This window comes from Podarcis filfolensis (genome assembly GCF_964270895.1).
Source record: "Podarcis filfolensis genome assembly, chromosome: 1".
Classification (NCBI taxonomy): domain Eukaryota; kingdom Metazoa; phylum Chordata; class Lepidosauria; order Squamata; family Lacertidae; genus Podarcis; species Podarcis filfolensis.
Genome location: NC_139604.1, coordinates 86,932,346 through 86,947,052, shown reverse-complemented (window position 1 = coordinate 86,947,052; position 14,707 = coordinate 86,932,346). Strand labels below are relative to the sequence as shown.

The 14,707-nt window shown below is 42.6% G+C and overlaps 1 protein-coding gene across 5 annotated transcripts in view; it reads right to left on the bottom strand.

Annotated features, from left to right (window-relative positions):
- Positions 1–57: 57 nt before the first annotated feature.
- DDB2 (damage specific DNA binding protein 2) overlaps positions 58–14,707 on the bottom strand; it is a 29,249-nt gene continuing 14,599 nt past the window's right edge. For 3 of the 5 annotated variants that reach the window (XM_083604826.1, XM_083604824.1, XM_083604825.1), the window contains exons 4-11: positions 14,450–14,641; positions 9,449–9,615; positions 7,927–8,026; positions 7,286–7,463; positions 5,866–6,011; positions 5,135–5,299; positions 3,524–3,569; positions 58–957 (exon numbers count right to left, since the gene is read on the bottom strand). In XM_083604826.1, the coding sequence (XP_083460952.1) occupies positions 701–957; positions 3,524–3,569; positions 5,135–5,299; positions 5,866–6,011; positions 7,286–7,463; positions 7,927–8,026; positions 9,449–9,615; positions 14,450–14,641 (1,251 nt within the window). In that variant the 3' untranslated portion in view covers positions 58–700. Of the gene's footprint in view, positions 958–3,523; positions 3,570–5,134; positions 5,300–5,865; positions 6,012–7,285; positions 7,464–7,926; positions 8,027–9,448; positions 9,616–13,055; positions 13,202–14,449; positions 14,642–14,707 lie in introns of all 5 variants that reach the window. The other 2 variants (XM_083604827.1, XM_083604828.1) reach the window with 1 other exon arrangement.

Below are 14,707 nucleotides of genomic sequence, written 5' to 3'. Positions count from 1 at the left end.
TAGTTCTTTTTCTTCTTAGGTAGCAGTTCAGCTTCTCAGGCATTACCAAAAAAAAAGTTCCATACAAAACTTTATTGAATGTATCTCAATTTTGTAAATGAGGTGAACAAAACAAAATCCCAATAGCAACTGCTGCAATATAATACCCAAGCCACCTGCCTTAGTCTCAAACAGCCTCTTCACGAAGTCTGTACTTCTATACCTAGGCCACAAGCAGTTTATCAATCAAGTAAATGCTTCTAGCTTAACAGTTGCCTCACAACATATCTGTTTTGAAGAAGCAGTGCTGGGAAAGAACCCTTGAGAAGGGAAATTCTCACATTTTGAACTGGCATGGGAAGACAAACCCAGGTTGCTCAATACACTGGAAGGGGAAATAGTGTGTTCTGAAAATGCAAACTGAACTGTCAGCATAGCCCAGTTCACTGCACTGTACCATGTCCCAGACAGTTAAAAATCTGCAAGTGTGCACAAATATGGTCTCCTTTAACTGGGTCAAATGCATGTGAGTATTGAGCGTGGACCCATTCTTTGCTCTTAATAAAGGATTTTGAAACATACCATCCGTGATCCAGCAACATAACATCCATGATCCAGAGAAGCTGGGTTAGGGTAAGGGCTTGCTTCTCTCTGAAGCCACCATTGCTTACCATGCCAGCACAGGCTCTGCTCTAAATGAACACCACATATGCTTGCCTGATCAGTCCTCTGAATATTTTCCTCTCTTCTTCTTCTCTTGTAATTTATGCTCTTTGCCCTTTGTTTTGGTGCTCTCTAATTCAAGACTAAATAGTTTAGTTTTAAGTTTGCTTGCTCCTGTGGTTGATTGTCTTTGGTTCTGTGTCCCCAGTCGAGATAAGCGTCTGCATCTCATTCCCTGCTCTGTCATGGACTGCATGAGACACTCCTGATTCTGGGTTACCATTTCCTCCCGACTCCAGACCAGAATATTAAAACCTGCCAGAAAAAAGTGACATTTTTAGGAATTCTGCTTTGGAAAGCAAAATAAAGAGTACATTCTAAGAGCTCTGACCATCGCCAGCAAAAATAAAGGAATCGTTCACATGATGCTGACACAAATGCTTTGCTTATATACTATGCAAAAGAATGAAACTTTACTATCTCTCTCTTCCCACTATCTCTTTCCCGCCAAACCCATATTGCCTGTAACAGTAATGTCTCACTCTGAATGTGACTGACCTGTATGAAGAAATATCTGACTTGAAAACAGAGACCCTGTATGTACTATTGTTACCCAAGTACGTATTTTAAATGGTGATGATGATGATGATGCATCCAAGAGCTCAGACATTGTCTGCCAGACCTGCTTACTTCCCACTACTAAGGTTTAATGGAGCGATTGGCTTTTGATGTTAGATCTACAAAGTCTCATTACAGGAACAGAATCCAAAGTAGTAGCTAATAATCAGGTATATCAGTAATTCATCTTTCCCAACACTTAACAGTACCTTTAAGTTAGACAGCTATGCCTGAGTATTTTTTTTATTTCATATTTTCAAACACCTCTTAACACTTTATAAACCTCTTTAACACTTAAGACAGTTTCTTAGTGGTTTATAAAATTGTGTGTGTGTATGCGCCCCTGCAATTATGTGTAGTATATATACGGAGAGCGAGAGAGAGCAGACAAGGAAACTGAGAAACAACATTGAAATACAATACAATAAAAACCCCCAAAACAAACACAAAGTGGCAAATTATAAAAGGATCTTAAGAGTCAATTATCCCTTCCCCCTTCCTTGACTCGCAATATACAGCATTCATCTCACTGACACACACACATCACATCCGAATTCTGTCTTACATCTACTCAAATCATACATCTGCTCATTCAGTATCACTCATTCCATTCTATTCTCACACATCCACCAGCTCACACACACAATCCACACACTAACTCCCACAATATCTCCCACTCAGTCACTAGTCATCATCACCAATCACACTGTGCACTCAGCTAAAAGCGTACTGCAAAAACACCAGAAGACAATGAAGCTATAGCATGACTGAATAGTCGAAAATAACAAAACTAACTGCAACCCATTAAGCACACATTTACTGCTCCTAACAGCAATCTGCCTGTCACTCAGGTTGCTGTCTCCCACCCAGGATTCCTCCCACCCCTCCTTTCTTCTTGCCAAGGAATCCTGATACGCCATTTACTTATCACCTGGTGTTTCTCCCCTGTCCCTTGCTCTCTTGCATGCCTTAATTATGTTGCCAAATTACCTCCAAGCAAGGAAGGGTCCACTTAAGATATGAAGCAGACTGCTGGAAACTACCAAAAGTGTACAGGTTCAGTCCACAATCCTTGGTACAGACAAAGGCACTGGTATACTGGTACTGCTAAAAGGTTTATTTGTCCCAGGTGCTAGGTAAATTTACTTAAAGAATCCATATAACTGCCAAGGTTAATTTATTATGGGCCTTCTGTCTTTTGCATTACTGCCTAAAAGGCCAATAGATGGCAGCAGTACTCTCCTTTCAATAGACTGTTCCACCCTATCATTTCTAAGCTAAAGAACAAAGTAGTCAAGGGTCAAAGTACCGTATTTTTCCGTGTATAAGACGATGCTTTTTGGTTTTTTAAAAAAGGCAAAAATTGGGTGTCAGCTTATACATGGATAATGAATGCAGAGGGGGGACATGTGATTAATGGCAGCAGGAAGCAGGAGATTGGCAGCGGTGATTGGTGGTTGTGGCAAGGCCTGCTGGCGATTAGCTGCAGCAATTGGGCAGGCAATCGGTGGCTGTGGCGAGGCGGGTAGGCAATTGGCGGCTACGGCAAGTGGGCAGGTGGGCTGTTGGCGGCTGTGAGCGGGCAGACAATTGGCGGCTGCGGTGAGGTGTGCGATCGGCAGTGACTGGCAAGCGATCAGAAGTGGCTGGCAGGTGGGGGAGCGATTGGCAGAAGTGACCTCCCCCATCCCCCCCCCCAAGCTAATCAATTTCTTAATTTTGGGTTAAAAAAAATAGGGGTCGTCTTATACATGGGGGCATCTTATACATAGAAAAATATGGTAGGTGTGACTGTGACAACAAGAGATTGCATGTGGAAAGACACAAAACTGGCCCGTTCACATGCTAAGCAGGGACAGCAAGAGGATCCCACAGGAATGGGGTGATGAACTCTCCTCAACCTCATATTTTCTGTTTCTGGCTCGCTTCTGGTAACAAAGCCAAGAAGGTGGCTGGAAGGTAAGGCATGGGACGGGTTCAGCACCACTCTCTCTTGTGCTTTTATTGTTAAAGTACCACCCATTCTTCTGTGTATGTGAACATGTAAACAGTCTTGAAATACAACTTTTGTTGTTGTTGTTGTTGTTGTTGAGGAAAGGTGGGATAAAAATGTCCCAAATGAACATCTAGAAAGTGTTATAGGTATAGCCACAAAATCCCACCCCATTGTCAGCATGCTTTTATCTGGAGAGTGCCTGATTGTTTTTATCTGGTGAGAACAGTGGTCCATTATCAAATGTGTAAGACTAAACCAACCACTCACCCATTCCAGAAGCCAGTGTGTCTCCCATAGGGTTGAACTTATTGAGCTGCAAATGTAAACACAATAATGCATTGTAACAGTGTCGGTTGTTCACTTAACATCTTCAATCAAAAAACCAGAACATTCTGGACAGAGAAATGTCCAGCACTGGATGTGGAAATAGTTTTGCACAAATCAGCAGAGCTTTGAATAGCAGGTCTCTCCGTCATCCCCCACCTACGTTATCACGAGATGCGTATGGTAACAAGAAGCAAAGGAATAAAAAGATTTTTAAAAGCCTCCTGCAGAAAATTAACTGATGGATCTAACCAGGAGCCTCAGTGAGCGGCTCTCATGAAATCTGGCTTAGGAAGAGGCAGCTCTGGCAACAGGAGATAAAACATTTCTTCCACCACAAGAATTGAAACGAACCTCTGCCTCAGAAACTGCATGGGCGCACAATTAAGATAATTTTTTTAAAAAAACCAGGGCTCTGATTTCAATTCTGAACATCTGGTGTGGAAATAAACAACTCAGGTATTATTTCCCACAGCCCACACACCAAATGAATTGACATGAACTTTGTTTATTGAAGTTTGGAGACAGCTGTGCATCTCCTCATTTCTGGAGTTTAGGAAACGAAAGGCATGCCTCTGGAGGAAAAGGTGGGGCTATTACAGTAGTCTGTCCAGGCATTCAGTGGAAAGGCTGGAATTTGCAACATTGCAAATGGCTAGTTCAGCAGCTCTTTAAAAAAAAACCAGCTAAGAAAACCTAAAAAAATACAAATGTCTCTGCTACAGTTCACAAACACATTCATCAGTGGCAACGACAAAAAAGTGATTCTGATGACCTTGACCCTGCAGAAAGTGGAAGGTCCCTCTTCCTCCCTGAGGTCTCCACACAATGTAGAAACTCTGACAGCTCTCACACTTCTTGCTGGTCAAGAGATACACATCAAATGCATAGACACACAATCATAGAATTGTAGAGTTGGAAGAGACCACATCTAGTCCAACCCCCAGCAATGCAGGAATCTTTTGCCCAACGTAGGGCTTGAACCCACCACGTGAGATTAAGAGTCTCCACCAACTGACCATACCTAAGTCATCCCACATGTACAGAAAACTCAGGGGTGGGGAAGGGGTCTCATCTCTGACCTTACACCATGCTTTGGATGATTCAGTAGCAGCAAGAAGCCTTGTTGCTTCCAAAGATCTCCCAGGTGCAACATGGGGTCAGAAGTGAGACACAGAGGAAGGTCAGAGTAATGGAAACCACAGGTGCTGGCTACCAAGACAAGCTAAAATGTGTGAAGTCCTGGCCACATCCAGTACAATAGGGCAGTCCAGGTTTCAGAGGGTTTCTCTCCATTAGGCACTAGTGGTCCTACCAAAAAGTGGTAACACAGGGCCTCCCCACCCAAGTGAACTCCTGCTGTGAATATGTCTGTCCTTAAAAAACAGCTGTGTGAGCTATTTTTAAGTAGAAGCCCTGTATTGGAGGCAAACATTTGTCACAAGCAAACCTATCAATCAGTTGCACCATATAAGAAAAGAAATTATTATTTCCCTAACCCTCCCACTTTTTTTGGGTTGGGGCATGCTCTTTGGACATGCTATCTACACTTACCGAGATAATTCCAGATGCATTTGGATCGTGCAGCTGGCACACCATCTCCCCACTGTTTCCATCAAATATGTCAATGGTTCTCAACTCGCCCACTGTGTAGCTTGGGAACCTAGGGTCTGGGTAACGACCCACCACAATGAGGTCATAGCGAGGATGCCATGTCGCCTAAAATAAAGAAGAGGTGGTTAAGCAAGGTCAGTGCTAAACTGATACGTGTTACAGAGGACTAGGATGACGATGACAACAACAATCTTATCAAGTGCTGGCATTCTGTGGGTCATTCAGATTCAGCTCGTACCCTTCACATGGGAGCAAACAAACTGCAGACCTTTCAAGGCATCATAATGTAGCAACAGAATTTCCATAGGTTCTTACTAACCCTACCACTTGGAACTTGTGTGCAAATCTAGGGAGACGTTCTGATTACAACTAGGTGCCACTGCCCTAGGATTCCTTCTGCCCAACCCTGCCATCAACAATGGCCTGCTGTCACTGTAGATTCCAGTCTAAGGTTGTATACTGGAATGCTTATTTATATAGATCCATAATCAGAAGCAGAATGAACCACTCTCCTCAATATCCTATACTTGAATCTATACATATAGAAAGATCCTGTCCATAAGGCTCCCAGCAATTTTCCATACAGGAGTTGTAGGATGCTTTTCTTCTTAACTCTTTGCTCTCTGCATCAAATGGGCCATGCTCCCAGGTCAACACTCCTATTTCTTCACCTTGATAGGTGTAAGGTGCTGGAACTGCCGATGGGGATGTGAAATCAGGTGCTGGGGTTTGGACCAATCAGAAGAGGAATAGACCCGGATTTCATTGTACTGGTCAGTACTCAGTAGCTTAGCCCCATCCGTTGGGCTGAAATATGCTGGGGAGGAGGGGGAGAAAACAGGAATATGTATAAATGTATTGTAGCCAATAACAAAATAAATTATCAATGAAATATTATATTTATATATTATATTTGCAGCTATGATTACTATCTCACTATGCTTATTATTATTATTATTAGTCCTGTAGAAGAATTATAATAAATGTGTATTTGTTGAGTGATAGCCTCTTCTAAAACAGACAAGAGCAACATTTGAATATGTCCTAAACAGCACCAGTTACAGACATAACTAGAATGTAACAAGCAATCTTATCTGAGAACAAAATGCTGAATTTCCACCATAATCAACCAAACTATCTGCATAAATCCTTAAGTACCACTGATTTCAGTAGGTTATCTGTGTCTCTAAATTCAGTTTCCTTGGACTTAATTAAATAAATTCACACTGACTTCACTTTTAGCTTTACCAGATACTTTTTAAACAAGACTGAAAATGTGAAATGACAATTGCAGAATTTGGGGAGGCGGGGACTGGTTTAGAATTCAGTGATTCTGAAGTAACATTTAATATAAATCTTAAATATTTCACTTGGATATCTGAAAAATATAGTGTGGCCTGAACATCTCAAGTTTATTTGGAATCTGTTTTCAGATGCCAAAATACTGATTGCAAGTAAATGGCCTAATCAAAGACCTCCTACGTTGAAGGATAGGGAAATTATCACTATGATTTGGAATTTGGCTGAAAGATGTGCATTTAAGAGTTGGTAAACAATTCTTGTTACCCTTTATTTATGAACACAATTCAGACATTAAGAATAAGATTTTATCTATGTTATACAAGTGTTGCATTTTTTTTAACATGGAAAATAATAACTAAGCCACCACCTCCATTATTTTCTGTTGTTTTTATCTTGTGGGGCTAACATTTCTATTAAAACTTTGATTTAAATTTTAGCAAGTCTATAGACACACCCTGTATAGACACACATTTCCTCTTTTTGACAAGACATGTGAAACTATGACATGAATAGGACTAGTGTGTGTGTGTCCCCCCCCCCCGACATATCTTCCAATTTCCTTCACAACTTATGCCAAGGTTTGAGGGTACCTTATAATGTGGTTGTATCTCATTTTGTCCAAACAATCTTGTGAGGTAGCAGGACTGGCATTGACCTTTACAAGGCCAACAGTTGGTACAGTGAATGCAAGGTGGAAAGACAAAGGCATGTGGCACTGAGCTGAAACACGCACAAGCCAAGAATGGTTAGGTGGCAGAGTATAAGCCATGACCCACTTTGCTATCTTACCTGCATTAACGGGTTTATCATGTGGAAGTACATGAAGAGAACTTGACTTGTCCTTAATGTTTCTCAGATCCCAGATCTTTACTGTCTGATCCACAGAGGCTGTAGCTAAGAGCCAATCACAGTGAGAATTGAATTCCACGTGAGTCACTTTCTTTTTGTGCAGTTTCAGGTTCCATACCTGCAGTGGATAAAACAAAAGCCAAAATGCATTACAACTACAGAGCAAGAGATTTAGACATCAAACATACTTTTCTAGGAGATGGTAAAACCTCTTAAAAAAATAATAATGATGATATGGAAGACAGAAGAATATATGCTTGTATTCTAAATCAGCCTAATAAAGACAATTCCAAAACTCTACCAGAGATCAAAGATTAATCTAAATAAGGAACTTCCAGGTTCTCCTCCTGGGGAATATGATCTCTGTAGTAAAGGGAACCTATGGTTCTCCAGATGTTGTAATACTACAACTCCCATAATCCTTGATCAGTGGCCTTGCTGGTTGGGGCTGATAGGAGTCCCAAATCATCCATGATATATATTCTAAGTCAGGGCAACATTAGGCAGATGTTAAAAATACCAAAAACCTATGTATGTCTGATCAAAGCAGGCTGTAAGGCAAAGAGGAGGGGCACACTAACCTTTTCGCCCTCAGTACTGAGCAGAACTACGTTGCCCACATTATCACCTGTCGCCACAGTCCGGCAAGTTGCAGATACATCAACACTGCAGTACCAGAAACTAAAAAAGAAAGACGTACAAATTCAGCATGTTCACCCCCTACGTGTATAACTAAGGTGGTTCTCTGTTCTTAGCAGAATGCACAAACAGTATTTATATAAATAATGGAATCACAGCTGAGCTGAGCTGAACCCTAGTGCCATTCTGATGTGGTATTCATTGTTGGATTATTTATCAAGTAGCGTAACAAACCCAACAGGCATCACTTGGAAAGACCAAGCACACTCTTTAAAACATTCATAATGTGTATTGCATCAGTTCTAAGTATTTGAAATGAACGCTAATTTTAAGTGTTGGAAAAGGGGTAGATAAGTTTGGAAGTCGTGAAACACAGGAACCCAAAGCTAGCCCAAGACACTTCACTGCCTGAAGTATAGGTCAAGATGGCTCACCACCATCACACACTCCCATTCCATGGATACAGAAGCTGAACAGAATGGCAGATGACTCTTATTTCAGCACTGGGGGTTAGACAGTGTCCACCACACTTCAGAGCAACAGGCTAGCTTAGGGGGCAGGAAATAGGGGCAGAAGGCAGACCTTGTGGCACACACTGCTCTTATAGGGAAATAGTTGAGGGGCTCAGAAAGTAGAGCAAGGGGCTTCTACTACTGCCCTAAAACATCTGCCAACATGTTCTGCCCAATGGTAGGGTTTGCCCTGCAAGTGTGAGAGCCAAGTCACACTTTCTGTGGCAGATGAGATTGCTCCTTATCTTTCACATGCCTTCAGTGAACCTCCAAAATGCTTGAAAAAGAAACCCAGATCTAAGCAAGTATTAGAATTCTATACATTCCTCTTTCTTTGGGCATATCACACGCTACCTCCCAATACTAACTCCCAAACACGAGGTGCAATTTATATCTTCAGAAAGTTTCCCTTCCTGTATTACTTTGTTTTAATGGGAGACATGCAGCTGATAAACGTGCCTGCTATATGAAAACAGACCTTATTGGCTCTGATGCACAGTCACACTCACTCAGTTCGGGACAATAGGCAGTGTAAAGATAAAACCCCAGAACCTGTCTTGTTCACTCTTCTTTGAGCATACGTGACATGGTTAGAGTGCTGCTGTTTGTAGAATTCCTACTGAAAAAGTTGTTTGCCTTCTATATGTATCAGGTGTGCTATATAGGGTATGCTATGCACCCAAGGAAAGAGGGATTTCCAGGATCCTACTCAACACTCCATCAAGCAAAACACTACTCAAGTGCTCATGCCCACGAAAAGGCCGAACTACTTCCATTTGCTCTTATGCACAACAGTAATCATATTCTAATCCACATGATCAGAAACGTATTGCCTCCAATAGGCCCAGGGAAACAGCCCAAGCAAATGCTAATAATCTGTCCTGGCACATTCAAAGGAAGGGTAAAGGAAAATTATGAGCTGAACAACGACACTGCCCTTCTCACTCCTCACCAAACATCATGGAATTCATGGTCACAGACTGGGGTGCGGGAGATCACTTGCGCTGGTCGGCCCTCAAGGTGCTGTAGACTAAGGGTGCCATCCCCTGAAGCCACATAAAGATTTGCCGACTCAAATGGGCTGAATTTCATGCCTCCAAGAGAGTCTCCTGGGCCTTTCTGGAACATAGATGGGAAGAGGAGAGGAATATGCCTAAGTTACTGCGGAAGGATGGGAATAGGCAGTCAGCACAACCTGGCAGAGATGCACTGAGTTCAGGCTCTAGGTGAATTCACATCTACCTACTTAATACTGAACATTGCACCTTGTACAGTACTAGCTCTGAACTAGTTAACTTCTCAGATGTTGCATGCAAATTTCTTTCAGAAGTTCCACTTCAAAAATGTTGACAATATCCTCTTCAAAAGCACCAAGCAATTTAAAAAAAACTAAGAGAGAAACATAAAGCCATCTGTGTGCTAGTAGACTGGTTTATCAAGCTCCTTCTTGCGGAACTATTAATATTGACTTTCTACTCTTACATTCTTTAACACTTCCAGTACCTATTTAAACATAGAGCAAACAAAGAACTTTGCAGAGCTAGGATAATTCTAAGGACAACATATAACATTATGTCTCAAGTCATGACACACACCCTCCATCTTTAAACAAGTATAGAACTAAATATTCCCAACTGTGTATAGAAAACGCAAATAAGTTCTGCACCTTTATGATAAAGCCAGGCAACTTCCCACATATTAAAAAGTTCCCTTCAGCTACATTAAGGTTCCTCTTGTTCCAACTAAAGGATGTGAATGTGGCAACCGCAACTTGATGTCCCTCCACACAATTGAAAAACCAAGAATAAATTGGAACGCTATTCCATCCTATTGAACCTCAGCACTGAAATTGTCCCTTATATATTTCTAGGAAGGTATTCGTTCACAACTTCTCTGCAGCTGCATCCAGTGCATTGTTTATTTTACTTCTCAACACCCATTGGAGCTTCTGGAGATTCCATAGCATAGAGGAAAACTAATCTAATTCCATCAATCTTCGCTTTGCTGCATCAAAATGTGAAGACTTCACACAAGAACTTATGTCACATTTATTCCTTTACACAAGGACCTCCATCTGTGGAGGTATAAAAATATTACACGAGGATATCCAAGCATGTGTCTGTTTTGCTTCTGATATATGCTTCAGATAACTACTGTGAGAATCAGGTTCCTGATGCCTGAATTGGAAGGAAAATAAAAAACTCATGCAACCAAACCTACATTCAGGTCGACACAGATAAAAGTTTATTCACACATTCTTCCCAAAGCTGGTGTTAATATCAGTATCAGGACAAAGTAACATCAAATAAAGTGCTCAATGAAGTTTCAAGAGATCCTAAGATAGCTTAAGAACAAAAAATGTGAAACTGGTAAGCATTCAAATGAACCCAAAAATAAGGGATATGGTATCACAAGATGCTGACAAAATAAGGATGAAAAAAGAAGAAGAAAAGAAATCCTAATGTATCTCAGCCTATTGGCATTGAAGGCTTTCCTCAAGAGTCAAAATGAAAAGCAGCCTACAGAGATCTCTGTTAACAGCATCACTTATTCACAGCTGGCAACACAGTTGTATGCCACAAGATTCAACAGACTTATTGTGGCAAGAACGTTTGTGAAGAGCCCACTTCATCAGATGCACCTCTTAATAGGCGCTTAGATGGATGCTTAATAGATGCAACACTTAAAGGTGCTACAAGGCTCTTTTTTGTGTTTGCTCATAATCCGAAACACTGGTGCCCAGAATAAATGTAAATTATAATACTGAATGTGTATGTTTCATTTGTAAATATAATTCAAAATAAGCTTAGGAACACAATAAAATAATTTCCACTCCTTTGTCACGTGCACAGGGGAGTTCCCAAACTACCAATCTCCTACCACATTTCCAACACTAATTTGTTCTGTTATGGCTCTTTATCTATCTTCTCATTACAGTATGTTTGTTATTGCTCGGGTATATGTCACATTTACAGACAGATCATGCACATTTAAGGCCATAAATTCAATCTGATGCATATTTGGGAAATATATCTCTGCCAAATGAGAAAGAACCCTTTAGGCAAAGAGATAGGCTTCTGCAAAATGATTCACTATGTTTTCCATAGCGATATCAAATTGTACACTGTTTTCCTCCACATTGTTTTTTTACTAATGTAACCTGCCTTAAGGCCCAGTTTCAGGGGGCTAAAAGATAAAGTACAGTGGTGCCTCGCAAGACGAAATTAATTCGTTCCGCAAGTTTTTTCTTCTTGCGAGTTTTTCGTCTTGCGAAGCACGGTTTCCCATAGGAATGCATTGAAAATCAATTAATGCGTTCCTATGGAGACCGCCTTCAGACCAGGTCTGGGGACAGTCTGTCCCCGGACCTCATCTGAAGGCTGGCGGGGGGAGAAGGACTTTTCTCCCCACCGCCAGCCTTCAGAACAGCCTTCTGAAGGCTGGCGGTGGGAAGAAAAGCCCTTCTCCCGCCGCCAGCCTTCAGAAGAGTTCCCGCAGGGCTGCCTAGGCTGCGGATAGCAGCCTGCTGCCCGGCGCGAGGGGCGCTCTGAAGCAGAGCGCCCCTCGCGCGGGGCAGACATCTGCAGCTTGGGGAGCCCTGCAGGAGTTCCCCGCAGGGCTCTCCAAGCTGCGGATAGCAGCCTGCTGCCCCTCACGCGGGGCAGACATTCGCAGCTTGGGGAGCCCTGCAGGACTTCCCCGCAGGGCTCTCCAAGCTGCGGATAGCAGCCTGCTGCCCCACACGAGGGGTGCTCTTAAGCAGAGCGCCCCTCCCGCGGGGCAGACATTCGCAGCTTGGGGAGCCCTGCAGGAGTTCCCCGCAGGGCTCTCCAAGCTGCGGATAGCAGCCTAGGCAGCCCTGCGGGAACTCTTCTGAAGGCTGGCGGGGGAGAAGGGCTTTTCTTCCCACCGCCAGCCTTCAGAACAGCCTTCTGAATGTTGGCGGTGGGGAGGAAAACCTTCCTCCCACCGCAAGTCTTCAAGACAGGTCCGGGAACAGAGGAGAAGCGCTGCGCGCCTTCCCCTCTGTTCCCGGACCTGTCCTGAAGGCTTGCGGTGGGAGGAGGGCTTTCCTCCCCACCGCCAACATTCAGAATGCTGTTCTGAATGTTGGCGGTGGGGAGGAAAACCCCTCCTCCCACCGCAAGCCCCGGGAACAGAGGAGAAGCGCTGTGCACCTTCTCCTCTGTTCCCGGACCTCCCACCGCAAGCCTTTAGGACAGGTCCGGGAATAGAGGAGAAGGCGTGCTGCGCTTCCCCGCTGTCCCCGGAGATTTCCCTATGGGCTTTCGTCTTGCGAAGCCGCTAAAAATCGGAAAACCCTTTCGTCTTGCGGGTTTTTCGTTTAGCGAGGCATTCATCTTGCGGGGCACCACTGTACATGATTAAAGCAAATAGTAGCGATTCAAAAAGAGCAAATCATTCACACTCTGAGTGAATAACTCTGGTAAGACCAGGGTGAGGGCCAACCCATGCCGAAATTACACCACTTCCTCTGTTTTGTTGCCTTCTAATACTAGAAGCAGTGAGAGGTGGGAAAAACTTTTATCACATCTTACTCCCAGTTGTCAGTACTGGTGAAGACTCGAATTGTATTTCCATTAAAATCCTGCAGGGCAGTAGTTCCAGCAACTGATGAAGTGTACAGCTCACTAGGGTTAAAAGGGTTAAACTTCATTCCTGTGATGGCACCTCCAGTTCTCATCTATAATGAATGGGATGAATAAAAACAGAAAGCCACTCAGAGATGAGGAAGAAGGAAAGTCCCTCTTATTATCTCATCTAACACCAGTACAAGGCAGCATTCATCTTTAAGTGGCATTATAGCCAAGCTGAACAAATATCCTCATAGAGGAGAAGTTTCCTCTGGCCAATACCATTTCTGTTAAATAACTGCCATGTTGAAAAGCAAGCCTGCAGAACTCCTGGCACCATCTACATCTTGAGTGGTTTGGGCTCAGCTCCTTCTCAGGGTTGCCACCATGAACTAAACTGTTGAAAGTCACCTACTCAACCTCTTTACAAGAATGGGTTGTTCTGTGAACAGTTGCTAAAGGACTGAACCTAAGGGTACTAGTGGTGGGAGTAGGGAAAGGGATAAAGGATAAGACTGCAGACAAGTAATGTCCCAATGGAGGGAGGGGGTACTATATATGAAGAGTTTCAGGAGCTCAATTTGGGGGTTGAATTATTACCTTCTTGTGAAGATCTGAGGGGATAAAATGCAACATGGAGGTGATGCCTGGAAAGCTGTTCTGGATGATAAACAACAGCTTGGGAACTCTGAAACTTCCATATTCATTGTTGCCATAATACTCGCCCTTATTTTTGTTTGATAAAGGTGCAAACGAAAGTCCAATGTCATGTTTCTGCCCAGAGTATTAGTCTTATGCTTTTGTGAGCTTTTCTTTGGAATGTCTAAGACGATATTATTTTAAAAATCTTTGCTTGAATACAGACAGATATACAAATCATAGCAGCTCAGTATCCTTGGAGAAGACTTGGAATTCTCAAGGAAGCTATTTTCTTCCTCTGGGTTTGCTCAACCTTTAAAAAAGATGAAGTTCACTCCACAGATAAACACAAGTGTATTTTGCCAAGGCATTATTAACAATTCAAAGCAAGGCCGATGAAAAATATTATTTAATTTGCAGGGACCTCATTCCTTCAACTCAATGAAGTACTTTCACATCTAACAAAGCATGAAGCTGAAGTAAAGAGTTAAAACAAATAAAAAACCTCTCCAAATACGTATGTATTTTCTATTTTAGAGTAAAAATTATCTAACTCAAATGTGTAGCCAGATCATTCCCTTGAATAGAAAGCTGGGAAATTACAACACAGATTTCTCCAGTGCAATAGAGTTCTAACTAGAAGCCTTCATCATTAATCTACATACCGCTCTAACACAGAGCTTGCATAGACACTGCATTCGATCTTCACAATGACTTACCCCTTTTATGAAGCAGCTTTTATTAAGCATTTCATAGTCCCAAAGGATGATGTCTCCACCTTTGGAGCCCACAGCAACTGTGCTGGGGTGCGTTGGGTGCCATTCCAAGCATGTAACCCTCCTGTCAAAGGGACTTGCTGTGCGGAACAGGCGATACGAATAGAGGGAACGTACAAAGGGCACCTGAAGACACTGTTACAAAGACAATGAGAGAGAGAGAGAGAGAGAGAGAGAGAGAGAGAGAGAGAGAGAGAGAGA